Source organism: Antedon bifida, chromosome 5 (genome assembly GCF_963402885.1).
Source record: "Antedon bifida chromosome 5, ecAntBifi1.1, whole genome shotgun sequence".
NCBI lineage: Eukaryota > Metazoa > Echinodermata > Crinoidea > Comatulida > Antedonidae > Antedon > Antedon bifida.
Window position 1 is genome coordinate 30,599,779 of NC_136230.1, and position 26,372 is coordinate 30,626,150.

Below are 26,372 nucleotides of genomic sequence, written 5' to 3' on the forward strand. Positions count from 1 at the left end.
TAAAACAAAATAATAAAAATATATAATATTTTTTTTTATATTTTATGCATACAATATCTATCAATTTATTTATAGAATAATTATACAATTTCTTTTTTTTTTTAAACAAAAACTTTAAATCACAAACCTAAATCACCATAATCCAGTTCTTTTTGAGCAGCCTGTAAAAAAATATATTGCATTTTATTATTCAATTGTTTAATGCAGCAAGTGTTATATTCTCATGTGATTTATCATATATAATATATATATATTAATTTAGAGCCGCGCCTATACGTTCTTGTTGTCAGTTCATATTTGGTTCTGTCCTACTTGATTTCGGTTTGTGATTCTTTGAGAATTACATAACTTTCCAACTCTCATTGATATGGCTTGGTATATTGTGTTTAACCAAAAAAAAGAACATTCTTTTTTTTTGTCTTTTGTGAGATACACTCACCTTTATTTCCATTTCACTACATTTACAGAGAAAATATCACTGTAAACGTTTCTTTGCAACCAAAATTGATGTTTTTTTTATATACAGTATACAGAACATTCCATATGCCAATTGTGTTCTGAGTCCAGTACACTACTACTAGTTATTACTCTTAGGGTCTGTGGTTGCTTACTCAACAACATGGTTAATTTACTTACTTACTTAGTAAGCTTACTTACTTTTGATTCTGCTGGCAGGTTTTTAACATCATGTCTAAATCCATTTGATTCGTTTTTATGACTTTCCATTAAATCTAATTTTTCGTATGTTTCTCCTTTGTTGTAGCCTTCTTCTGTTTCAACATCTACAATTTTGTAATTTTTTCTAACTTCTGGGTTTTGATTCAATCTGTATTTACAGTCAATCAACAGAAGCATTGCTTTGATGCTACAAATGTTTAAAATAATAATTTAAAAAAACATCTTCAATGTCAAATTATGTATATGATTATGAACAGAATAAAGAAATCATTTAGTGTTTCATATCATATCATATGTATTAATTTTAATATTAATATATATATTAATTGTATTTAAATAAAGTTTGTTTGTATGACATGTCAAAAATGATTTTATCTTACCTGACAGCTGATACGATAATCATTATGACAACTCCCTCTAATATTCCAGACTATAAAATAAAATCAAAACAATAAAAAAATGCTAGGCCTAAAACTATAATCAACAGTGTCTGTCACCGGGCCAAGACTCGATTCAAGAAACGAAGCGGCAGAAGCCTAGCTACAAAATAATAACTTACCTCTTTGAAAGCATACGGTAGACCCAGAACACCAGCGCCTACAAAGGTTATAAAGATATTGGCAAATATCTTCACCGGACTGTCTGACCCTCCAGAATCATGCATGTTTATTGTGTTAAAATGTCATTTAAAACGTCAAAATATCAGATCCAACACCAATTTTTGTCAAACTACGTGGAAGTAAACTTCTTTAATTTCAACTATTTAGCATACAAAGCAGGGAGGTCAGGCAAACGTCACAAGTGATTCGCCACGCCCACGTAATTATCTTGTGCGGGATTCAGACCTAAACTATATTTGTAGATTCATACTAAAAACCTATTGTATTAAATGGTTTTGGTCCAATATCACATTTAGTTTTTACTCAACTACTCCTACTTGTTATTTGAAAAATATAAGGCAATATAATAGTAGAGTGGGCGTTTATGTTGATAAATATTCATAAACTATAAGGCGTACGCGAAAAAGAGATTTTTTGCTGAGAGCGACAAGATATAGCGCCACCACACAACATAAACGAAAAAACAAAATGGCGAATGTTAAAAAAGACGATATTATTCCGGAGCTTGAAAACCATTTTATCCTTCGAATGCCTGCAGTATGTAATGATTTTTTTCTTTCAATTTAACCATAGAATACTTGTAGTTAACTGTTATTAGCTAAACCGATATATTTAATTATCTAGGCGGGGTTGTATAGGCTAGGCATGACGGTCGCATAAATAAAATGGATGGGAAGTGACTGCTCAGTGCTGAAGTCATGAGGGTGGTGGCAACTAGTCGTTTCGCCCCTCAATTCAATGATATAGTGTAGTAAAATTATTAAATAAAAGCAATAGGCTTAGTAAGATTATAAGTAAGTCTATTTGACTTATATGTTTTGAATATAAATCAATTATTACACATTTTATGACTAAAATGAAAAATAAAATACTTTTTTTTGCAGCATGCATCAGATAAACTTAGACATCTTGTTCATGTTGGAAACACAAGTGTAAAAGATAAAATATCTATTGAGCTTTATGGTAGGTTTGCGTTACAATAAATGTTTATTTATACTTCTTTTTCTGTAGTCTATTGTTTCATTGTACATAATATAAGAAAACAATACAAAATGTATTAAAATTAAATTTATTTATATCGTTGAATCCTCCAGGTGATAATCGCCATGGCACTGTACGGTTTGATAAAGAAGCATTTGCAGCCAAGGTAACAGCAAAATTTGTGTTTTTTTTATAATTATCAGCATTATAATTATGTACACTATATGTTTATACTACATACAACAAAATGTTTAGTACTTGTCTGACTATTGTGTCAGAAGAATATGTTTTAATTTGAATAATAAACTTTACTTTGCAGTTGGTTGACATGCCATCAATATTAGAATCATATAAAACAATTGATAAAAAGACGTTCTTCAAGACCGCGGACATCTGCCAGGTATGAATCGTCCATTTGGAACATAAATAATACTAATAGTTTGATGCAGAAAAAAAAGGAAAATTGTTCAGCAAATACTGCATTTAGCATTGCTAATACAGTAGTGTGTAAATATCTATTTTATTTATACAGATGTTGGTGTGTACCACCAACGAGGGTGGTGAAGATAGCAGTAGTGGGCGTGATGAGAAACCATCACCCCACAAAAATCCTAATAAGGTTGACAAGAAATTTCTTTGGAATCATGGAAGTAAGTTAAATATAAAAACTAGACTAATTTATTTCTATATACATTATGAAGCAAAGATGAATTATATAGTAAATAATTGTTGAATTTCATTACTGCTGTAATATAACTATGTTCAAAGTGGAGTATCCTTAAGCTCAAACTTTATGTGACAAAACAATGTGATGTGCTTATATATGGAGATGATGATGTCATATCACTACCATATTTGGTAACATTTGTCTTTCTATTTAAATTAGTAACACCGCCACTAAAAAATGTAAGAAAAAGAAGATTTAGAAAAACAGCCAAGAAAAAGGTATAGTTTACAAATATTAACATTTCCATAATTTTATTACAAACTTTATACCACTGATAATCAGTAATTTTATGCTTTCTTTTCTGAATATAGTTGATTCAACGTTTGTTTTGTTTTTTATGTAGTATATTGAGTCACCTGATATAGAAAAAGAAGTGAAGAGACTACTACGAATGGACAGCACTGCTATTAAAATACGTATCCTTTATAATTCTATGGCAAACTTGTCATATTACCTGTTACCCTGGTGTGCTACTTTTGTGGTATTTAATTGTTCTGCAGTGGGGACTTATCTATTCCTAGTGCTTTTACTGGTGAATGGATAGTTAGTTTGCCAATTAATTTGCCATTTGTAATCCTTAACTTAGTACCAAAGGATGGGAAATGCTACCAGACAAAGATGGAAAAGAAGACACAAAGAATGAATCACAAATGGGTAAGTGCATTCTAAATCTCTTGTCAAAAAAATAAATAAAAATGTAAGTGTCCCACCAAATAAAATTGTCTCGAATAGAAATCTACTGTAGTCAAAGGTAAACCAATTGATATAATTGTGCTGAGCAGAGGTGACCAAGGAAACCCACCTTCAAAGTTTAACACCACACCCAGCAGCCAAATCTGAACATAGAATCCATCAAACAAACATCTGGGTAGCTAAGAGTAATACTCTTTTCCCCATCCACTCTCAACCACCCTGTTAGTGGGATAATTCACTGATTGGAATGAAATAAATAAATAAATTTTGAATAAAAAATCTTGTCCAGTACTGAGTAGCATATTTAGATTGCTTTTTTAATTGTTATGACCACCCAATTGATATTATTCAGATGGAAATGACTGGAAACAGATATTTGAAGAAGTCAGTAGTTCTGAGAACGAAGAGGAGGAGGAAGATGTAAACATAATGGAGTTGGAAGATTCAAGGCAAGATATGGAAGAGTTCAAAGGTCAGAACGTGACCAGTACTCTTGAAAGTTTAGAGGCAATTGTGAGCCAAGATGAAACACTCACAGAAGATAGTATGCTACAAGAGAGTGAGTTTTTATTCCATACCTTTCTGTTTTATATTATACCATAGCTCTGTCCACACTATCAAACTTTATGTAAGTTTGATAGAGCTTTGCGCTTGGTTAGTCGATTATTATACATGTACAGTACCACCTGGTTTTATTTAAATTCAAATATGAATTATAAAATCTGGGACTAAATCTGACCCAATGAACTTATGTGGATAACGATAGTTTTTATGCTGTTTTAACAAGTGTGTTCTATCTATACCACATGTGTTGATAAAATAGGGTTTCTTTTTTGTAGATGAATTTGTGAAACGGTATGCAGAGTTAGAACAACAAATGACTGAACTGAACCAGAAGAAAAGAATGCAGGAAGAGGCCATTGCTAATGTTGACAATGTTATGTTAAAGGTTTGTATATAGTAATCACATATACTGGGACCATAGCTAGCAGGCAGCCAAAGTGGTAACCAACCACCCCCATCATTATACATTGTACCAAGGCTGTAGCCAGCATAAAGCAGGCAAGGTGGTTCCTCTCACACCCTGCCCATTTTATTACATTGTAATCACATTATAAACTACAAATATGCCAATGATTATTAGGCCAGGCAGTAAACATTTTCAATTTTTATTCCTTTTTAGCAACGATTTCAATCAAAACTGGATGAGGTTTTACTGGAAATGAAGAAACATGAGGAGGAGGTATATCATATAACACTAGTCATGCGTTTATGCTACAATACTATTACACCCCTGATTGTATTCTGGCAATTTGATTGGTTAATTATGCATCATGTGTCATTTAGAATTAGCCCTATATTCTCATCATTAAACTCATTAACATTAATTATTTGTATACTATTATTTCAATGCTTGATGGATGTTGTATGATCATCTGCACAGTATTATAATTTGTGTTATTTACTTTTCAGATGGAAACGTTAAAAGTTCTCATAGGGCCAAGCTGAAATTAGTTAGTAGCTGAATTTTAAGAGGATGGCATTGTGGGTGCAGGATAGGATAACAGATATTGTTTGTCAAAAGTGTTCAAAAGCTTGATCATGGATATTACATCATCAACTGAAGATTTAAGTTGTACAAAACAATAAAACATGTCTGTAAATCATGTGTTATATATATACTGTAAATAATTTCAAAATTAGGCATTCAACCGTGTATAATATTTAAGATAATATGGATGTACAATATTTGCAATAAACTCTCTTGACTCAACTGTATTCAATCAATTGTATTTGTGTTTGATCTTAAAACATTATTGTGTTTTATATTGAATAGAAAAGTATAATAATATACCACACTACAAACAATACTATTGAGGCTATAGCCTAATACTATATTATTCATGCCACTGTTTTCCCCCAATCATAACAATTGTATTTGTATGAATTTTGATTAAGAGCACCCAGTGTAAATCAGTGTCAACACTGATCTGGGCTACCTCTTAAAGACAATATATTTGAGAATAGATTTTTATAACCAGATATAAACCAGTTTCCAGGTAAGTATGTACATTATTTATTACTGTATGTGAATTGTTTCATAATGTGTAATTTGCAAAGGTGTATTTTGACATAATCACTTTGCAATAGACCAGTGCCCCAAGTCTGCAGTTATTGTTTTATTCCATGAGTCGACGTACATAATTGTGAGTATTAATTATACGTATGAAACGCCATATGTGCCAAAGCGTGTGAAAGCAGGACATGCAATAAAGAAAAACATAAACATCTGTACCTTGTAGTAAATACAATTTTTAATTGTTAAAAAATCTGATCAAATCCAAACTATTTAATAAGAATAAACTACTTTTATCATTAGAACTTTAAAAATCTTTGATCTTAGACATCATGTTGTTTTTTACAGAGCTTGCAATAAATTAAATGAAAGTTTCAATTGTGGAAAAACCTGATCAAATAATTGTTAAAATGCTGTATGATTTTGATCTCAATCAGTACTGTTTTTAAAATTTAATTTACACAGAATAATTATATACAATGATACATCTACAAAAACTGAAAGAATTGTTGTGCAATGATAAACTAGGTTATGTTATGTACAATCTATATATATATAATATATACATATGATAAATAATCACATAATTTGTAAACCACAATATATTACAGTCAAATCATCATATAAGTATAATCCGGCATTATAAAAAGAATGTGCTTGATTGATTTTCAAAAAACCATCTTATATAGCGGTACTATTAACGATGTTGAGTTTGGTTATGCGGGCACTTTTTGTCAAGCTATCTGATTGGCTGATTTTAGGTTTTTAGGTGACACCCTTGGGTTCTGTTATCCCAGACATGGACATTTCCTTTTCTAGGTTTCTAGTCGTCGCGAAAAATTATCAATTTTCAGAGATGGACGACTTGGATAAAAGATGTAATGCATAATATACATAGGCTGTAGCAAGTGAAAACCATCCTATTATACACCCAGAGAAACACAATTTATTATAGCGCGTAATAGTAGTACTTTTTTCTGTTCTATCTTCTCGTTTGTAATACAGAATCGTAATTAAATCTTTGTCAAACTAATTAATATGATCGTAGTAAGTAGCCCTAGTCTTCTTTTCTCCTTGTACTTGTGTCCGTTTTGCTCTTGACCAATTGTGTCATAAAAAATACTCAATTCCATTTCAATAGGTTGCCAATTTTCTGAAAAATAATATTAATTTATTTTTAGATCCACCTACTAAACCTTATTGTACTGTACTGGTAATCAATTAGACCAGAAGAACAGTCACATTAATGTACAAAGGGTTGTGATCATTCAACTTTAATTGGAGTTCTGTACTTACATTAGTTTTCTTAGGTGTTTTAACTTTCTTGGATTTTGGTGTTTCTTTACCTTCCTCTACAGTTTGTTTGTTCTTCTCAGTTTTTGACTTTAAAAATCCTTTACCAAAAGACATCCGTGTTGAGCGTCTTTTGAATTGAGGCTTTGGTGAGAAACCAATGCTAAAAGATACACTATCTCTTCGTGGATCTGTTGCCTAGAAAATGAAATCAAAAAGGCTTTAGAAATATCTTTTCTACCAATTCAAATAACCAATGACATAAAATGTGTAGGTCGTTGCAAATTGAAAGATTTCCAATGTCCGATGGAAGCATCCAACAAATGATAGATTATTAAATTACCTCTGGTTGTTCATTAACCTTTGAACTCTTCTGGAAAGGTTTGCGACCATCTGGTGGTTTTCCATTAACACCAGAGTTGTTATCAGATGTCGTTTTTCTTGCTTTGGGTGCCATGGTTGTTGGAATGGTGAAAGTGACACCACTTGGGTCTTCTTTGTTGGATGATGACCTTGTGGACATTCTGTGCATAGACGATAAAGACGATGTGTTCTGGTTGTGAAATGTCTGCAGAGAGGTTGCTCGTCTCTCACTTAATTTTGTCACCTCGTTTGATAGCATTGGTTGGGATGTAGTTGATCGAAGCTAGTGAGAAAAAACAATACAGAACAATTAGACAAATTAGTGCAGAAACCAGAATGTATTTTAGTTGTTTCTATACAGTAGAACCCCTATTAAGGAGACACCTACAGGCCCAATAAAGTGTTCCTCAGTAGGGATGTCCCCTGAATAGGGGTGTTTAAAAGGACTAACTGTAGTTGACTGAACCACCACCTACAGGACCGTCCCCTCAGTAGGGATGTCCCCTGAATAGGGGTATTTAAAAGGACTAACTGTAGTTGACTGAACCACCACCTACAGGACCGTCCCCTCAGTAGGGATGTCCCCTGAATAGGGGTATTTAAAAGGACTAACTGTAGTTGACTGAACCACCACCTACAGGACCGTCCCCTCAGTAGGGATGTCCCCTGAATAGGGGTATTTAAAAGGACTAACTGTAGTTGACTGAACCACCACCTACAGGACCGTCCCCTCAGTAGGGATGTCCCCTGAATAGGGGTATTTAAAAGGACTAACTGTAGTTGACTGAACCACCACCTACAGGACCGTCCCCTCAGTAGGGATGTCCCCTGAATAGGGGTATTTAAAAGGACTAACTGTAGTTGACTGAACCACCACCTACAGGACCGTCCCCTCAGTAGGGATGTCCCCTGAATAGGGGTGTTTAAAAGGACTAACTGTAGTTGACTGAACCACCACCTACAGGACCGTCCCCTCAGTAGGGATGTCCCCTGAATAGGGGTATTTAAAAGGACTAACTGTAGTTGACTGAACCACCACCTACAGGACCGTCCCCTCAGTAGGGATGTCCCCTGAATAGGGGTGTTTAAAAGGACTAACTGTAGTTGACTGTACCACCCCACGACCCAATAAAGCGTCTCCTAAGTACAGTAGGAATGTCCCCTGAATAGGTGTGTTTGAAAGGACTAAACTACTATACCTTAGAGGACTTGTCAAGATCATCAAGTCCATTACTCTTTCTTTTCCTGGTTTGTCTTAACTGATAGCTAGGCATTCCTGCAGCTCCATCATTGACCTTCATTGTTTTCAGGTCACTAATTGGTTCCTGACAGGCTTGCGTCTCTGCAGGGTACGACGTCTGTAGATGCGGCAGACAAAGCGTGTTCCTGCGTTTTAATTCCGACAGACGGTTCCAATCATATTCCTGACTTTCGTCGTCATTCATAAAAAATCCAAAACGACCTGAAAAATAAACAATAAATTGTCCAAATTTTTATGATAATTTTGGGGTAGAGATAATAAAAATGGCAATGATGATTGGATTTAATGATTTGATTCAAAACCTAGGCCAATCAGGCAATGAATCTACTGCTCCATTTTTTACCTGTCGTAGCCCTGCTCTTTGGTGAATCATTTTTAATACTGGATTGTAAAACAGACTGACTAGCACTTAGTTCATCTAGAGTCCTGCTTAAGCTCTCTGGATAGTCTGGGCCTAGGCTACTGTTAGCTAAACTATGTCTGCTGTATCCGATGCAGCTGGCCTGGCTTAGTTTGCTTATGTTGGTTATGCTATGATGGTTAATCGTTTGGGTTTTGTTAACGGTGGAAACGGATGATGTGTTAAGACTCGTGTTAGCACTGGTGGATGTTTTAGACATGTTGATAATGATGGTAGTACGGCCTGTGACAAAACAAAACAATTTTCAATTAGTTATTACGCATGATGTTATATTATTAGACATGCATATTATTACCAGGTTAAATAAACATAAAAAAAGAGTAAATTTCTCACTTTTAGGTCTGGAGCTTGTGCTTAAATTTGAAGAATTTGATTCGAGTGATGCAACACTCCCTCTAAGATCGTCCATATTTAGGCTTGCGTCCAGACTGTCTGCTGTAAGATTAGCTTCACTGTCACCTAAATTTGTTGGGCTGTCCACTAACATATTGTCTGTTATTTCGTCCAATGAAAGTGGATTTGGTTCAGTTTTAGTAAGACCTAGTGGATGTTCAAACGTCGTTGACTTTTCGCGAAGTTGGCGATCTGCATAGTCCAGCTGTAGTAAAGAATAATATTATTTTTCAAACGTTCACATTTTTTATGTGATCATACTGGATTTAGGCAATAGTGGCTGAGCAGTTAAGAGTAGACAGAGATGAAATTAATTTATATGTGTAACATCAATTCGCTGCACTTTGAGACGGTTGTACTATACAAAGTGCATTACAAATATGTTTTATACCAAAGAGGTATTCATAGTTAAGCTCTGTCTACACTACCAAACTTTATGTGATGTGTCCATATATGGACATGATGATGTCATATCACTATCATATTTGGGTATATCACTACCATATTTGGGCACATCACATAGTTTGATAGTGTAGCTTTAGGCATGCATGTAGTACCTGAGTTTGGAGTGAGCGTACACGTTGAGCTAGATGATCTTTAGCTGATCGTTCTTCCGTCAGTTCAGTACCGCTAGTAAGCACTTTCTTGTTAAGCTTCTCCAGTTTGCACTTCATAATGTGATTTTCGTTCTCCAATGCAAACAGCTTAAAATCAAACAAGGAGAAAATGTAACAAATTAAACACAAATGAAACTCTACAAAGTAAAATGCAGTATTTCATGCTGCTGAACAACTATTTTGGAGTTTACTATTATCTTTATCACCTATATTGGAATCAAGACTTTCTATTGAAACAAACAAGGGATCTAATTAAATTCTTTATTTCCACATACACCACCCACATATAGATGTACATGGAGGATGCATATTTGTGATATAATACGACAGCCAACCCCTGTTTAATGGAAAACTTTCTTGCATCCTAAAGCTCTGTCTACACTATCAAACTTTGTGATGTGCCCATATATGGACATGATGATGTCATATTATATACTACCACATTTGGGCACATCACACTTTTTTTGTCAAACTAGTTTGATAGTGTATACAGAGAGTTCTACTGTATAATTAAATTACCTTTTCAGACCAATCGGACCTTGCTTGATTCATTTCCGTCTTCATTTCTTGTAGTTTTTCATTTGCTTTCTTCTCTACATCGCTCTTGTATGCATCAGCCTTCACGCATGTCTTTGTCAATTCTTTCTGTAGTTTCTCTGCCTTTTCTTTGTACTGCTGAGCTTCCTTTTCCAATTTTTTCTCTGCAAAAAACATTCGTATGCTCAATAATGTTCAGGAAAAAACATATTACCATAGAACATAAAACAAAAGCCATACCCAACAGGATTACACAAAAGTTGTATTACCACTAGGGGGCGCTTCACAAGTTTGTTAACAATAACAAATAAATAAATTTGTTAAAGTTATGGTTTCTTAATTTCTTCTTACTGTAACTGTGAAGTTCATTCTCCATTTGTTTATGCATCACAACAAGTTTTTCATTGGCAGTAACCTCCAGATGCTTCTTTGTTTCTTGTAAAGTTTCAGCTTCTCTAGTGGCTTGTTTCTTGGTCTGGACAAGTTCTAATTTGGAAGCTTCTAACTCTTGTTTGAGAAGGTCTTCCTTGACAACAGAACCTCTTCTCATTGTCTCAATTTCACGATCATACCTTTGAAAATGAATGCATCAAAAACATTAAATGTACAATCATTAATAGTTTTGGTTAACCGGTTCCCTAGACCTGACTTACTTTGGACTTTAGTATAGATAGAAAATTTGAAACCTCTGATAATTGTACATACCTTTCTTTTAGTTCCTCAATATCTTTCTCATGTCGCTGTTCTGCACTCTTTCTAAGTTCTTCCCACTTCCTTCTCATTTCTTTAGTTGAAAACTCCATAGCGCTCAGGTTTTGTTCGTACTGTGTTTCTACTTCGTTTAACTTGTCTTTCAACTCTAAATTCTTTTGAGTCAGTTCTTCTTCTCTCTCTTGCTTTGTCCTTTCTGCTGTAGTTCCTTCATCTTGTAGAACCTCAAGACTTTCTTTCAAATTTTGGCATTTGCGTTGCTCTCCCGACAATAAGATGTTTACTTCTTTCGCTTCCTTCATCAACCCTGCTTCTCTTTCTTCCCATTCACTAGTTTTCTTATCCATCTCAGTCGTCTTTCTGTTGAGTTCTTCTCGTAAGTTACCCGTGTGTCGTCTTTCTTCAGTGATTTCGGTTTCCAAAAGGACTTTCATTTCAAGGAACTTGGAGTCTTGCTTGTTCATTTGTGCATTAGTGTGATCTAATTCTTCTTGAAGAAGAATGTTGCTATTTGCAGCTTGCTGAAGAGTACTGCTCATATCATCATATTTCTGAGTCAGTTCTTTGTTATTTCTAGCATACGATTCTAACTCCATGGAAAGTCTTGCAATTTCTTCCAGAAGTGATAAGTTCTTCACACTCTCGTCATTAACCTTTTCTGATAAATGAGTAATCTCTTCTTTAGATTCTTGAAGTGTCTGGTCTTTTTGTTGAAGCTCTGCTTCCAAACTAGTTTTCAATTTCTGTAGTTCTTTTCTTAGTTTCTCTATCTCAATATTTTTATTTTCCAAATTTCTTTGCATCTTCTCCGTCTCCGAACTCATTTTAGATTTTAGATATTCATTATTTTCTTTTTCTGCGTTAAGTTGGTGATGAATGTCTTGTAACATCTGGTTATGTTCAAGCGCTATGTTATCTGACTGTTGTTGAGTACCTTCCATTTCTTCAGCAAACTGCTTTGTCTGCTGTAATAACTCATCTTTAAGACTTTTAACTTGCATATTCAAATTATCAATAACAGTCTGTTTTTCAGCTTGTGTCTCTTTCCATTCTCTAGCTACCTTTTCTTTATCTTCTGTCATAACCTTCATCTGTTCAAGTAAATGTGTGTAAGAACTTTCCGATTGTGTTTGCAACTTTTCAAATTCTACCGCTCCGTCAGACATTTTCTTTGCTTTATCGTTCTTTTCTTCTTCAAGTTGTTTTTTAACCTTTTCTAATTCTAATTCGGTCTTCTTGAGTCTTTCTCTTTCTTCTTCAATTATTTCCTCCGCTTTGTTTCTCGCTGAACGAAGTTCTTCTTTTAGAGCTTCTATTTTGGCTTCCTGTGCCCAATTCTGGTTGTCAGATTTCATCTGGAGAGCATGAAGGGAGCCCTGAACAGAATGTAATTTATCTTTCATAGAGGACTCCATACTTTGTTTATTCATTTTGATTCTTTCAAGATCAGACTGTATCTGTTCAACCTCTCTTTTTGACTGGTCTGTAACAGTTTCAAGCTCACCTTGCAATCTAAATATAAGAAAAATGTGTACTTTCTTTTCCTTCTTTTTTGTTTGTTTTTATGCATTTAGGCAAATTACTAAGGATAACTATAAACATTCACTATAATTTATTCACTATCCTTCTTAAATGTGGCAATCCTGTTCACAAGACGCTCTACATAAACAAAGTCTTATTACAAGTCTTTGGGAGTGGAGTTGTAATTAGAAAAAATCTTGACATGACAGGAATTGAACCCAGTACCCTTCCAAGCATCATAACTACCAAGCCACAACTCCACTCTCAAACACTATTATTGTACTTACACTTGATTCATTGACTTCAAGTGTTCTACATTTTTTTTATTTTCCTCCCTCTCTCTCCCAAGCGCTTCCTTCTGTAATGCATTCTCTTTTGACATCACCATAAGCTCTCCGCTAACTCTGGAAAAATCTGCTGAAACCCCTTCATTCTCAATCTTTACTTTGTGAAGCTCCTCTTGTAGACTGTCGTTGTCCGTCTGTAGCGTAGTAACTTGTTCTTCAGCTACATGGAGCTGCTGATTTAGGTTGTCACACTTCTCTTGGCAACATTTTAGGTTGTTGGCGATGTTTGAACACTGCTGTTTACTTAGTTCAAGTTCGGTCTCAATCTCCGATACATGTTTTAGAGCCTTAAATAATTCTGTCTTTGCTTCAATATAGTTTGTCTGAAAAAAAAAACACCCAGAAATTATTTCTGATAATTTCTATCTAATCTGAATTATATATTTATTTACAATGTTACATAGATAAACTTAACCCTTTGGAAACAAGCCTTTGGGTTTAAAGTGTTATCCCCTGCTTTCCATGTCTAATTTTTCAAGTCTAATATTTGAATTATTCTCTGTATTTATTTTCATTCATTTATTGTGCTGTTTTATATATTGTACTATTCTTGGAAAGCAATAGATATTACTTGCTTATTTATTAACAAAACTATTTTACCTCAAATGTTTTCTTTGCCTGACAAACTTCCTTGTAACTTTTGTCAAGTGCCGCATGACAACCTGGTTCAATCCATGTTGATTTTAGTTTCTCCATCTCAACTTCCAAGTCCAACAAACGTCTCTCTGCAATCATTCCTAGTGACTCTCCCTTACTTCTGTTCACTGAAAAAAAATCAGACGCTTAATTAACTAGTTAATTACCCGTTCAAATCTTACATATATTGTGAAAACTTCTCTGTAGTGGAGCTGTAACTTAATGGTTAACATGTTTGCTTTCCAGTCCCAAGGTTCACCCCTGATACAAGGTCAGGTCACTCCACTCCCTAAGCTTCAAACCAATAGTGGTGTTAGTAGTCTATTCCGTGCTAGCTTACCTGGATAAAACGAAAAAACCCCATGCTCTCCAGAGAGAGGGCTTAGTTACGAAAAGTTCCTAGAACACTCCTGAACCATAATGGACTAGTCCATAACCACGCCCTCATGTGGGACATTCCAACATACCACCGTCATCATTTCCCACATGGGAGCGTGGTTGTGAACTAGTCCATTATGGTTCTAGGAACTTTTACTTTTTTGTACCTAAGCCCTCCTTTTGGAGAGCACAGGCTATTGTCGGTTTATCCAGGTAAGCTAGGCACAAAATACAAGTTCTACTAACATGAGTTCTTGTCTGCAAGCTCTTCCTCCAGACTTGCAATCTTTTCTTGTAGCATCTGTATATTCAGCTCAGCAAATTTTTTCATCTCTTCATTTGAGTTAGTTAGAATTGTCACCTTTTGGCTTAAGTGATTAGCTGCACTTTGAAGTTCTTCATTGCTGTATTTTTCTGTATGGAGGGACACCTTCAGGACGTCACGTTCTGAACGTATAGCATCATAGTTCTTTAACTGCAAAAATGTAAGAGTAATATTAAAACAATGTCTGCTTTGAGCCTCACATGGTATCTGGTTGTTCTGGCAATGGTATTCCTTAACAATGCGCGTGCCCTGTTGATCCTGTCACGGTCTATTCAGGCTATTTATTTATTCATTATCTTAATGTAACTAGTTTTTTGTGGGCCTCCTATCACAAGCAACTTCGGGTTTCCTAGAGGTCCCATTCATCTTCTTTAAATTAGTTTTACTCTTTTGTTCTATTGTTTTTGATGAGATGAATGAAGAGATTGATTAGAACATTACCATAACCCCAGACATTTTGCTTAAACTCAATACGGTACAAGTGGTAATAAAGAAAGTCATATTATTCATGTTAGTAGGCTTTTTTAATATCAAAAGATGTGCTACTATGGTTGAATGTGTATTGACGTACAATGTTATTCATCTCATTCCTCTCAGACATCAGTGTTTCTACTTCTTTTTCTAGATGTGCAACTGTTGCCTTACACTCTCCACTATTTGCGGTTTTCTTCCGAAGTCTAAAAAAAAGAAGCAAATCTATATTTATAATAGCACTATACTTGTTCCTCCATCTTATCCCAAACCGCATGATTCATACTATGGAGAACTTTTTAAATTCCATTCTAGTTATGTTAGCAGAATGGCAATTTTTTGTCCAGAATGTGTTTTTAGACCAACTTCTTTGCTACGGTTGAATTCTGCATTTGGTAATCCTTGGAAATGCTCTCTAATCCGATCACCAAACTAGATCCCCTGGACAGGTAATGATTAGCTAGAACTATGGTTCCTTAGCAAGTTGCCAAATATATAAGAAAGTATATATTTAAGCTCTGTCTACACTATCAAACTTTATGTGACAAAAAAATGTAATGTGCCCATATATGGACATGATGATGTCATATCACTACAATATTTAAGCATATCACTATCATATATGGGCACATCATATTTTTTTGTCACATAAAGTTTGATAGTGTAGACAGAACTTTAGGCTGAACTACATGTGTGTAAAAGTAAAGCATGAGTCCTGAATAAACCTTTGAATATCACTCATTATACTGTCATATGACATAGTACTGTATCATAGTGTACCTTGCCACTTCACGCTGCACTTTTTCCAATTCCAGTTTAGTTGCTTTGTGTTCATCTGCTTCATCCCGATACGACCGCTGATTAGTTTTTACTAACTTTAATTCTCGGATCTGCACATCTAATATATCAAATATAATTTTTAGATAAAATTAGAGAAAAAAAAAGCCTTTGCACAATAAATAAATTAATCAAATTTTGGCAAAAATTAGAACCAGCAAACATTAGCTAGTTTTGAGAAATGTTCAACAGGTAATTATAAAAAATCTATTATGAAATTGCTATGGTTAATTTTGAGGCCCGGTCAAACTCTACTCAATCTTTTAAAATCATCTACCTTTTGATTTGATAAGAGCTTCCTTTTCTCTTAGCTCTGCTTCCTTGTCTTGTCTCAGTGCAATTTCTTGACCAACTCGAAATTCAAACTTCTTACATCGATCTTGAAGTTTACGGAGTGATATCTGAAAAATTTAAGTAAATCTTATCAGCAATTCAGATTTAATTAAATATGTACTAAGCAAGATATGAACCAATTTTTTACATAACCACAAAAAGTTTTAAGTAATTTGATTTTTAAGCTAAACAAGTTTAGTATTATCTTTACCTTCTGGGCCATTTGAGGCGAACTCATAAATTTTCTCATCGGTGACATTATGGGTGACTGTTCTAGATTGCGGCGAATAAATGGGGATGCTGGTATGAACATTGGCAATGTTGGGCTACCGCCTACCATCGCCATATTATCATCACATGACATTGGCTCTCCTGAAAAGTACATCAAATATTATAGTTAACAACAAAATAAGACATTTTCGACAAGGGTTTTACCGGCTATCCATCCGAGATAGTCGTTCCTGTTTTTTGTTAATATAAATAATTAGTAATATTAATACATTGTACTATTATTATATCAAATTATTATTCCTTAAGCTCTGTCTACACTATCAAAAAAGTGTGATATGCCCAAATATGGTAGTGATATGACATCATCATGTCCATACAGTATATAGGCATATCACATTTTTTTGTCACATAAAATTTGATGGTGTAGACAGAGCTTTATTTCAGAGATTATCACTATTCTATCACATATACATCTATCAACTGCAAAGTTACTTGAGGGAGCTATGTTATAAATTGTACAGTGTAATATTTTTTGTTAGTAGGACAGTACACTACTACGAATATAATACATGTATTTTGTAATTCAAGGGCACTGTGATTTGAAAGCAAGAGACTGAACCGACAAGCCAGTGAGTACCATTACTACAGTAGGTTATAGGCAGCTTTTGATATGTGATGACCAATGACTTAAGCTATGTGCTATGTCTACACTATCAAACTTTTAACAGTAGGTCCTCGTTCATTGCAAATCAAAAGCCTCCTATTAATAAATGTGTGAAAACCTCAATGTATTTTGGATTGACAGTATGTTACAGAATATATAGTGCAGTTCTCACTGTATCACTTTGAGGTGAATAAACTTTAAAGCAAACTGGTGGTGGTTAAATGGTAGGGTTTTATTTATTCTATCCATATTTTTTTGTAACCGTTTACATAGCGTATAATATGGAATGGAAAGTGCAATGTATATTTGAATAACAAATTCTGTGAGTGAGAGAACAGCTTCAATGAAGTTAATTTTAGCGAATAATAAAAGTTAATGGTTGTATTAAGTGTTATTTTCTAAGATAATGGAGTACATGAATAATATAGAATGTCATATTTCAATGAATACTACCTCCAAAAAATCCATTTAACACTGTTGGTGTGTTTGGCTTTGTCTGAGAAACTGATGATGGAATAAAAAACAGAGAGACAATAAAGAATAATTCTAAAACAAAAACACAAAATAAAGAACAATATTTAATAACAAAATTATATAAAGAAAACACTGTTGACAAAAGAAAGTAGAACAAAGAGTTTTAGAGGACTAGTGAGAAGTATAGAGGCGAGCGCCAATAATGTTGTAAGAGTGGGCAGGTATCTTAAGTTTTTCACCCAATTCCCAGTGCTGTAGTATCTTGGATATTCTGATGTTAAGCTAGGTGGAAGACCTTAAAATAAGCTTTTAGGGTGGGTAGAGTATACTACCTAAATCTATGTATAGTCGCTTGACTTCAGCTATATTCACGCCCAGATGGTGACTGTATAAAAATTCATGAAAAAAACCTGGTGTAGTGTTCAGGATTAAAGTAGTCAAACATGACACCCTTTTTAGCTATGGATTTGGGGGTCAATTTAAGGTCAACCTGGATTTTACGAATCCCATGCTTTACGAACGCCTTTCGGTCCCGTACCGTATGTAAGGTTCTACTGTACCTTTCTTATACAATATATCAGCAAAGTCATGCCTTAGGCTGCCATCATCGTCACTCTCTCCAATGATATGCTGGATGATTTCCATCAAGTTCATCTGTGATGTTTCATCCAGCTTTGTGATTGGTTCCACAAACTGTTCGTTGTTTGAGCATTGCACAGCCGAGGATAGAAAGAGTGATGTTATCTTTGCCAACTCAAGAATATCACCTTTGCTGATTCTGTCTGGCTTTAATATTTCCCTCAAGTTTGAGACATTGTAGTGATCTACAAGAAGGAAACATAATTAATAAAAGCAGAAATATTCATATGTATTAAACTAAATTAAAATAATGATTTATATCTCTAAAATTATATTTTAATTAGTTTTAGCGATTTAATTTTCAGTTACTGTACCTTCCAAGAAAGTGTTAATTAATCGAAATCTTTGTGTCGGCATGTCACAATATGATGCTCCATTTTCGCCATTTCTGTGAAGCAAAAAAAAATCATTTAAAAAATAACTATTTAAGAATTTACAGTAACCAGACAATTTTATTTTAAAAGGCAGAGAGAAAATCTACACTACCTAGCGCAGTAGCAACCATGACAACTTAAACTACAGTCAACAAAAAAAATTAAGTCATTAATAAATATTTTTTTTTTCTAGGCTATATCAACTTACATTATTTTTAAAATTTCAATAAAATGTATTCCATCATTGAGCTGCTGAAGAGACTCAATGCAATTTCCAACGCCGATGGAATTTATCTGTCAAAAAGAAACAATATTAATAATTAGAAATAATGGTTATAATATCGGGTTATAATATAAATTGAAATTTATATTTGTTGTAAAAAGTCATCACACGAACACCCACAGTCTAAACTGTGAGTGTGACTGGGTCACTCAGAATAATAATAAAATTAAAATAAAACTTACCCAATTGACAAGACATTTTAACTTTCCATTGTTCAACGGCATTTTCGCAAACTGTATAAAAAATGACATGATAGATTATTATTATTGAATTCAATGAAAAACCGGACAGTTCTACACAAAATGACTAACATCCTGCGCAGGACCCTTGCCGACATAGGGCCTACAGACAGGACGTACCCGCCAGGTACCCGTACCGCTGGCCGTAGTAGGTCTACCTAGGCCTAGGTCCTCTACCTAGCTAGGCCGACCCTAAAAAAGCTAGCCTAGTTAATACTTTTAATGGGCCTATCTATCGACGATCGTCCAAAACTTACAAAATTATGACATCGTTATTACTCACAGTTTATCTAAAACCAATGAACTTCTTTATAATTAGTTAAAATAAGGAGAAAAAACGAAAAACAACGTCGTGTATTTCTTCCATTAGGCGAAGAAACAATCCTCGATCAGTTTTTGTTTTCAAAAAAGGAGCGGTTAAGTTTTGCATGCTTAATTAATGCTTTGTACGGACCAATCAGAAAACAGTTTGAGAGAACTTATTCTTCCTACCACCGATAGAGGGGTTGTTATCAATATGAGCGTTTCCAATAACAACGATCATCTTCCTGAAGTTCGATGACTGCTGCCGAGCTCTTTGAAAACATAACAATTAACACATTTTAAATAAGTATTAATGTTAATAGTCATAAGGTGAGTATTTTCTGATTAATTACACATACTGAGAATACAAACAATGTTTGTTGTACTGTTTTATTTACATTTTTCCTTCTTTCCATATGGCCACGCACGACGAGCCACACACGCAACACTCCTAGCTAGCTAGGCCTACACACACACTTCACACAGCAGTGTTTTTGTGTGCGAGAGTGTGGACATGCCAGGCAGTAAGTGGACTGCTAGTGGCTGGCTAGCCACAGACAGTACACTACTTTACTTACTAGGCTACCTCTAGTCTAGTTCAATGTGTATATAATAGTATAATTCATTAATTGCCCAGGCCTATAGTAGACCACTACCGGTCATGCTGTCTACAGCTGGTACGGTAGAAAATTAATTAGGCCTAGCCTAGCCTAGCTAGGCCGGATTAAACTTTTTTATTATTAATTAGCCTAGGCTAACTAGGCCTACAGGTATATTAAATTTTAATTAAAATATTGTCTGATTTGGAACGATTTGTGCAATTTGAAAATATACATGTGAATTGATCAATTGAAAAATGCTGAAAAATTATTTTGGATAGGTTTATTCTTTATTTATTTTTAATTATGTTGCCTGGACCCCACATTTTAAAGCTTAAGCTTCCAGTGGGGTACCCCTTTTTCTCATTTATTATCTATTATTTCTAGAAAATGTTAACTGTATTTTGTTTTTATTTGAGAAATTAATTATTGATTGATTGATTGATTATTATATAATATTATTATTGTATTGCAATCACCAACAGCCAGGAACAGCGTCTTTGGTCACTACCATACAAAATACTCTTTAAAAGAAATAGCTATAACATAGGCTTTAGCTATACTATCATAGGATATCAGCTTCATACAGTATCTACTGTTTTAACAACATATTCTTACATCCTGCTTCAGGTAAAATTCGCTGGTGTACCAAATAAGGGTGCGGGACACACCAGGAAATCCTGGTTAGATCAAGATGGGTTCAACATCAATCATGGAAACGACGGACTTAATAAGATCACCACGGTTACCAGCTACAGACTCAACGAACGAGGTCTCCTCACCCTTGGATTTTTCTTTCAAAGGATTGACCATATTTGAAGGTCAGTTGGTGTTTATTATTTGTCATAGATTTATTTATTTTTGTGTATGCATTATTTTTCATTAAAAACATTTATGTAGTAACTGACTTTATACTACTATGTTTTAGTGTTACAAAAGCTCTGTTTAGACTATCAAACTTTATGTGACAAAAAAATGTAATGTGCCCATATATGGACATGATGATGTCATATCACTACCATGTGGGAACATCACTACCATATTTGGGCATATCACTACCATATTTGGGCACATCACTACCATATTTTGGCACATCATACTTTGATTTACCACCAGATGCCCATGATGAAGATCCAAGAAAAACTCAACACAAGATAAAGAAAGACAAGGAAGGCAAGTACATGTGTACAGCAGTCAAGTTCAACAATAACGCTCTCACAGAGATGAGTAATTTTGAACCAGTTTTGAATAAATTAATTGTGGAACCTTCCCAACTTCTCTGGCTGGATTTATCTATGAATGATTTCACTAAAATTGACCCTGTAAGTTACCTACTTTATTTTTGATTGATCACTTTATTTCAGAATAAATATTCCATACAACAAATACAAAATGGAAAATCACACTAAAATAGGATTTTTTCCCATTTAGTGAAGAGATTTGAAGATCGTAACAGATAGTTCGTAGTTTTAGATTATTATTAGTATTTTTTTTTATCATTGTATTCATAATCACATAATTTTATTAACAACATTCCCATCATAATCATTCATAAAATTATGAATTTCTAAACCTTTTAAATATTCTCAATTGTTTTATTTTAGGTTATTTTGAATTTTAAAAACCTTAAAATGTTGTACCTCCATGGCAACGGTATCGAAGATGCCGGGCAAGTGGACAAATTATCAGGCTTGCCCGATTTGATTACGCTGACTCTTCACGGTAACCCGATGGAGAACGAACGAGGGTACCGACATTTCATCCTTGCCAAACTTCCAAATTTACGTTCGTTGGATTTTAGCCGAGTAACAAAGGCTGACCGGGCAAATGCGCACACTTGGAAGACGATGATTGGACAGAAAAAGAAAAGACGACGGCAATCGAAGGACGAATAATTTAAGCACATATTTTGGCAGTATTGATATTTATTTTAAAATCATGGACAAAATTTGATTGAAATAAAGTATGCAAGATTGAAAGAAGTGAACAAATACTGTATATATTATAATATAACCATTTATTAATATGGAATACTAAGATTAAAAGTAATGTATTGAAAACATTTATTTTAGATATTATTACTGCTTCTATGCATATTAGCTTGTTTTATTATATAAATACTGTACAGTGCCAATTTAGACAACCAAGGATTTACTACACAAATGAAAGAGTATGATGAAGGGTGTTCTGTATAATTTTAATTTCTTTTCTAAAACTTTTTTTCATCATAAAAAATCATCCCATGTCCCTGTTTTTTATTGGTTTTTTTTGCTAGTTTTGGTTACATTATTAATATCCAAAAATAAAACTATATTTCACAGTAAATGTTTTATTTTTTAACTATTTAATAATTTTAAATTATATATTTAAAAAATAAGATCATACATAACTTATTATACCTATATATTTATTTTATAGTAAATAAACTAGGTACATAACAAAGCCGTCTCTATTTTGTGTAGTTTAGTTTTCAACACTTTATTGTTGAATATATGTATTTTTTTTGTGTTTTCTGTGTTCTAGATGTGCAAATTCTATTTTAGGTGACCTCACTTGACCTCTACTCTGCGATATACTGTAATGGTTTTTACATCATTTGAATGTTTTACCAATGTCTGTGTGTGCGCTTCAAGTCCATTCTCATCGTACCAATTCCAGTTTGGGGAATCCCCATTTGGTTTTTAGCTCGTCCATTGTTATTTTGTTTGTTTTGCTACTTCTACTATCTTGGCCATGCACACCATATTTGGGCATAACCTGACTTTTTATTTCTCCTACATATCTTGGATCTGGTTGGTGGGAGGCTGGAAGCCACCTACAAGAAATGCCTGGTGTTATTATAGTCAATACCTTTGGGCAGGCCAAATATGTTTGGTTTTCCAGAAAGTCCAGAAAGGTATTGAGAAAGTGTTTTCAATTGATAAAAATGAATTTGGGACCTTTTGAACCTTAAAGGCCAGGTGCGGGCAAAAAATTTCTATTGATCATACATTCCAATAATTATCGATCTATAGTTTCCCCTATGTTTCATAATTATTAGGCTTTTTATTTGTGTTACACAAGCTTGTTGAAAATAAGCACTTTCTTATCAGTGGGGGGATAGTTCAAATTACACAGTAAAATCTCTATTCTTTTGTACACAAATGTTGTAAATAGAGAGGAATTTTAAAAAGCTATGAAAAATTAACGGTGTGGTAAAAAATGTTAACAGATGACTAAATATATGTAATATAACTTGAATTTTACATTTCTGGTATTTTTATTCAACTTCAGATTTTTATTTTCATGCTATAGCAAAAATTATCCACCGTATATCCACCATCTTTTTTCACCTTCTAGGGAGTCACCAGACATGTTATTACATTAGGTTAAACTACCTAACTACTGAAAAAAAGGCTTCCTGGTTTTTATGGCAGAATTTTGCCAAATTTTGTATTTGACCATATTAAGGGAAATGTTTTTTCGTCTTGATTTCTGTTACAAATATTTGATTTATATACAATTAACCAGATATTATATTTAAAATTCATGCCTGTACCTGAGCTTTAAGAAAAGTCTGGTATTGGAAGAATTTGGGAGTTGACTGTATATCGTTTCTCTGTTGCTAATATGGTGATATTAGTTAATGAAATGGTTATTACTGTATTACTTTACCTAGTGTCGCAACTTATCCGGGCAAAGTGTGTTGTATTCACTGTTGACATATGCACAGTCCTGTATAAATAATCATATTATTTCTTAAAAGTTTACATTAAAGATAAGAGGAGAAGGAAGTTATTTAGTGAACAGAGGTGAATCGTTGAAATGTGAACAGCTGTATTTAGTGTAGCGACTAAAAAAGCATATTCTAAGTTGAATTTGTTTTTCTTATCAATATTCGTTTATTTTCTATATTGATTCTTCAAACTAGATTTGAATGAATGGATTATTGATTAGAATTGAATGAAATGGCAACTTATATGCACTACTATTGTATCACGTTTACACAATAAACGGATGACAACTTGTTAGGTACACACACTATTTGCATAAAGGATAAAGATTTAAATTTGTGACAATCACAAATTTAGAATTTGCAGTCAAGCATTGAGATATATAAGTTCATAAGCCAAGTGCATGACAATGTGATCGTTTAAAAGTACTGTATTTGAGATGACATTATAATCTCTCTGGTTAAATTGATTTTTTTAAGCTCTGTCTACACTATCAAACTTTATGTGACAAAAAAATGTGATGTGCCCATATATGGACATGATGATGATAGCACTACCATATTTAAGCACATCACTACCATATTTTGGCACATCTCACTAGTTTGATAGTGTGGACAGAGTTTTAGAACGCTGTACCTCATAGTGAATATTAGAGCATCGCCTGCTTGGAAGTCACTTGTTCTCCATTGTCCCCCAAATCGTTGAGTGATTTCTAGTGGATCATTTGTGAACCAACCAGAGCCTTCTAGTCCCCCTTCTTCCACGTCAAAGCTTCCATACGTCTCTTGAAAATGGCTGAAACTATAAACATAAATTAATTTTGTACATTGTATATTAATATGAATGATGTTGTGGATAAGCTTAAATATCAGGTTGACCTCTTAAGCCCAGTCTTCACTTCACCAAGTATGGTAGTGATATCATGTCCATATATGGGCACATCACACTTTTTTGTTACATAAGTTTGATCTTGAGCTTTACTCACGATGGTAGTCGATGAGAAGATTCGCATATGGCCAATGTTCCTCTCTCAATGTTAACATCATCAAATGGTGTCCACATCGTCAATAGTTGATTTGTTCCCCTTCCCATATATACATTGTCCACATGTGCCCCTGTAAACCCCTCTGAGTACATGGCTCTAATGTAGTAAAAATACATCATTTTTATTGATTGATTTATTTTTTTTTTCTCATTTCATTTCATTACGATCAATTTTGATCAAATAAATGAATGATGAATGGATGGTTAGGATGGGATGGATGGATGAAATAAATAAATATTATACCATATTTGATACCATATACAAATTTGACAATAATCATACAGTATTTTACTGTAAATACAGTAGTACCTTAACCACTTGTAATCAAATGTTCTAGGTTCCTCTTGAAATAATGTTCGGAAAAAATCTACAGCTATCAAAAAAAAGGAAACCATTGTTTATAAAGTTTATAATCAAAGTCCAGTAAAGAGGCCTTTAACATGACAAAAAGGATTGTTTAATTATGACTATGCCTATTATTATGCTTTACTTTGACCTTGATTAACATTGTTAGAAACAGGTTACTCTACAGTACCTCTTCTACCTTCTATGACTTTCTTCACAGCCTCACATTGAGTTAAATTGTTTGCACCCTGTTAACAAATGGAATGAGCTAGTTAAGATCTTTTAACCATTTATAAGATAACAAAGAATAAGAAAACAAACCCAGCCAAATTAATGTTTGTGTGGCTTTATCACCTACAGTGGTGGATCCAGGATTTTTAAAATGGCCTAAAAATGGTGAAATGAAGGGCTGAACCTAATTAGATGTCCTATCTTTTGCATTACAATTTGTGAAATTTAGGGGTGGGGGCGACTGAGCCTCCTTGGATCCGCCCCTGACCTACTTCCATGAATGGCACACATCCTGCACGGCAGTCATGATTGAGCACTCCCTCTTCTAATGTATAGGTTCTGTTGAGTTTGTCCTCTCCACTGTTTTGGATGTGCTCCAATACTCTTAATCGAGCCTCCAGAACATCATCCCTGTTGTGGAGACCTCTTATTAGTAGATACCTAGGAACCAAGATGAAAAGTTATCTGCCTATTTATTTATTTGACTTTTTTAAAATTAAATTACAGTCAACTCTCCTTATGGGCCTGCAAAATATATCTGGTTTTCTGGAAAGTCTGGTATTCGGAATGTGTTTTTAATGGTAAAAAGAAAAGTCTGGTTTTTGGAGAGTTTCTGGTTTTTAGAGAGTCCTGTATTTGGAGAGTTGACTGTATGTTATTTGTAGCATTATGTCTCAACCTCAATGTTACTGAGTAGAGACAATGACTGGTACCTTGACAGCAATGATAATCATGACAGTAACATTATTTTTAAGGTTCTGTCAGTATAACCACCTACCTGTCCGTTTCTAGCAATCTTCTCATGGCATTTCCATCACCAAGGAGATGAGAAGAATCAACCAATGGCAGTAGTTCTTTGCTGCCATATTCCATCCATCTATTTCCCAGCAACACCAGCCTTTCTGTCAATGGGACTTCTGACATAGTCTTTCAAGTCACCATTTAAATTTTGCTAGAAAGACTATTCAGAGTTTGTGAATAACAATTTTAAAAATGAACTTTGATACTAGCA

General features: G+C 34.0%; 5 protein-coding genes across 7 annotated transcripts in view; 2 read left to right on the top strand and 3 right to left on the bottom strand.

Moving 5' to 3' along the window:
• The window catches only part of LOC144843626 (uncharacterized), a 61,065-nt gene extending 59,662 nt beyond the window's left edge, over positions 1 to 1,403 (bottom strand). For both annotated transcript variants that reach the window (XR_013612269.1, XM_078700495.1), the window contains exons 1-4: positions 1,238 to 1,403; positions 1,059 to 1,108; positions 658 to 865; positions 128 to 161 (exon numbers count right to left, since the gene is read on the bottom strand). Coding sequence is in view for 1 of the 2 variants with exons in the window: in XM_078700495.1 (XP_078556621.1) it covers positions 128 to 161; positions 658 to 865; positions 1,059 to 1,108; positions 1,238 to 1,342 (397 nt within the window). In the remaining variant the exon portion in view is untranslated. The remainder of the gene's footprint in view (positions 1 to 127; positions 162 to 657; positions 866 to 1,058; positions 1,109 to 1,237) is intronic.
• A 310-nt stretch (positions 1,404 to 1,713) lies between these two features.
• Positions 1,714 to 5,478, top strand: LOC144842476 (transcription initiation factor TFIID subunit 7-like). Its single transcript, XM_078698922.1, has 12 exons — positions 1,714 to 1,835; positions 2,183 to 2,261; positions 2,393 to 2,445; positions 2,599 to 2,679; positions 2,812 to 2,929; positions 3,166 to 3,224; positions 3,350 to 3,422; positions 3,601 to 3,660; positions 4,052 to 4,258; positions 4,539 to 4,648; positions 4,883 to 4,942; positions 5,173 to 5,478. The coding sequence occupies exons 1-12, from the start codon at positions 1,767 to 1,769 to the stop codon at positions 5,206 to 5,208; spliced, it is 1,005 nt and encodes a 334-aa protein (XP_078555048.1). The 5' UTR covers positions 1,714 to 1,766; the 3' UTR covers positions 5,209 to 5,478.
• A 603-nt stretch (positions 5,479 to 6,081) lies between these two features.
• LOC144841868 (uncharacterized) lies at positions 6,082 to 19,502 on the bottom strand. 2 transcript variants are annotated; one of them, XM_078698136.1, is made up of 23 exons: positions 19,408 to 19,502; positions 19,068 to 19,118; positions 18,811 to 18,896; positions 18,543 to 18,616; positions 18,150 to 18,413; positions 17,569 to 17,619; positions 16,432 to 16,592; positions 16,165 to 16,288; positions 15,831 to 15,948; positions 15,151 to 15,256; positions 14,501 to 14,729; positions 13,841 to 14,004; positions 13,181 to 13,563; positions 11,367 to 12,884; positions 11,013 to 11,233; positions 10,644 to 10,825; positions 10,065 to 10,211; positions 9,448 to 9,712; positions 9,037 to 9,336; positions 8,632 to 8,894; positions 7,413 to 7,715; positions 7,073 to 7,267; positions 6,083 to 6,929 (listed from the first exon to the last, which is right to left on the bottom strand). In XM_078698136.1, the coding sequence occupies exons 2-23, from the start codon at positions 19,107 to 19,109 to the stop codon at positions 6,900 to 6,902; spliced, it is 5,226 nt and encodes a 1,741-aa protein (XP_078554262.1). In that variant the 5' UTR covers positions 19,110 to 19,118; positions 19,408 to 19,502; the 3' UTR covers positions 6,083 to 6,899. The 2 variants fall into 2 exon arrangements, with proteins under 2 accessions (XP_078554263.1, XP_078554262.1); XM_078698137.1 differs by lacking the exon at positions 9,037 to 9,336 and having other exon boundaries at positions 6,082 to 6,929.
• Positions 19,503 to 19,624: 122 nt separating this feature from the next.
• On the top strand, positions 19,625 to 22,450 carry LOC144841906 (leucine-rich repeat-containing protein 51-like). Its single transcript, XM_078698199.1, has 4 exons — positions 19,625 to 19,757; positions 20,657 to 20,847; positions 21,143 to 21,348; positions 21,631 to 22,450. The coding sequence occupies exons 2-4, from the start codon at positions 20,721 to 20,723 to the stop codon at positions 21,919 to 21,921; spliced, it is 624 nt and encodes a 207-aa protein (XP_078554325.1). The 5' UTR covers positions 19,625 to 19,757; positions 20,657 to 20,720; the 3' UTR covers positions 21,922 to 22,450.
• A 1,583-nt stretch (positions 22,451 to 24,033) lies between these two features.
• LOC144843505 (uncharacterized) lies at positions 24,034 to 26,284 on the bottom strand. The gene is made up of 7 exons (XM_078700292.1): positions 26,139 to 26,284; positions 25,633 to 25,801; positions 25,320 to 25,377; positions 25,094 to 25,157; positions 24,725 to 24,880; positions 24,376 to 24,540; positions 24,034 to 24,046 (listed from the first exon to the last, which is right to left on the bottom strand). Exons 1-7 carry the CDS (start codon positions 26,282 to 26,284, stop codon positions 24,034 to 24,036), a joined length of 771 nt encoding a protein of 256 aa, XP_078556418.1.
• Between the last annotated feature and the right edge of the window lie 88 nt (positions 26,285 to 26,372).

What these genes read in the sequence shown, in the direction of transcription:
- LOC144842476 (XM_078698922.1), top strand. Translation starts at nt 1,767, where the DNA reads ATGGCGAATGTTAAAAAAGACGATATTATTCCGGAGCTTGAAAACCAT. An exon ending in GAAAAACAGCCAAGAAAAAG is followed by an intron (nt 3,225 to 3,349) that starts GTATAGTTTACA and finishes TTTTTTATGTAG; the next exon opens with TATATTGAGTCACCTGATAT. An exon ending in AAAGAATGAATCACAAATGG is followed by an intron (nt 3,661 to 4,051) that starts GTAAGTGCATTC and finishes GATATTATTCAG; the next exon opens with ATGGAAATGACTGGAAACAG.
- LOC144841868 (XM_078698136.1), bottom strand. Translation starts at nt 19,109, where the DNA reads ATGCCGTTGAACAATGGAAAGTTAAAATGTCTTGTCAATTGG. An exon ending in TTGAAGTCAATGAATCAAGT is followed by an intron (nt 12,885 to 13,180) that starts GTAAGTACAATA and finishes TCTTATATTTAG; the next exon opens with ATTGCAAGGTGAGCTTGAAA. An exon ending in AAAGAGCAGGGCTACGACAG is followed by an intron (nt 8,895 to 9,036) that starts GTAAAAAATGGA and finishes TTTATTTTTCAG; the next exon opens with GTCGTTTTGGATTTTTTATG.
- LOC144841906 (XM_078698199.1), top strand. Translation starts at nt 20,721, where the DNA reads ATGGGTTCAACATCAATCATGGAAACGACGGACTTAATAAGATCACCA. An exon ending in AGGATTGACCATATTTGAAG is followed by an intron (nt 20,848 to 21,142) that starts GTCAGTTGGTGT and finishes ATTTACCACCAG; the next exon opens with ATGCCCATGATGAAGATCCA. An exon ending in ATTTCACTAAAATTGACCCT is followed by an intron (nt 21,349 to 21,630) that starts GTAAGTTACCTA and finishes GTTTTATTTTAG; the next exon opens with GTTATTTTGAATTTTAAAAA.
- LOC144843505 (XM_078700292.1), bottom strand. Translation starts at nt 26,284, where the DNA reads ATGTCAGAAGTCCCATTGACAGAAAGGCTGGTGTTGCTGGGAAATAGA. An exon ending in AGTCATAGAAGGTAGAAGAG is followed by an intron (nt 25,158 to 25,319) that starts GTACTGTAGAGT and finishes TTTTTTTGATAG; the next exon opens with CTGTAGATTTTTTCCGAACA. An exon ending in TTTGATTACAAGTGGTTAAG is followed by an intron (nt 24,881 to 25,093) that starts GTACTACTGTAT and finishes TTACTACATTAG; the next exon opens with AGCCATGTACTCAGAGGGGT.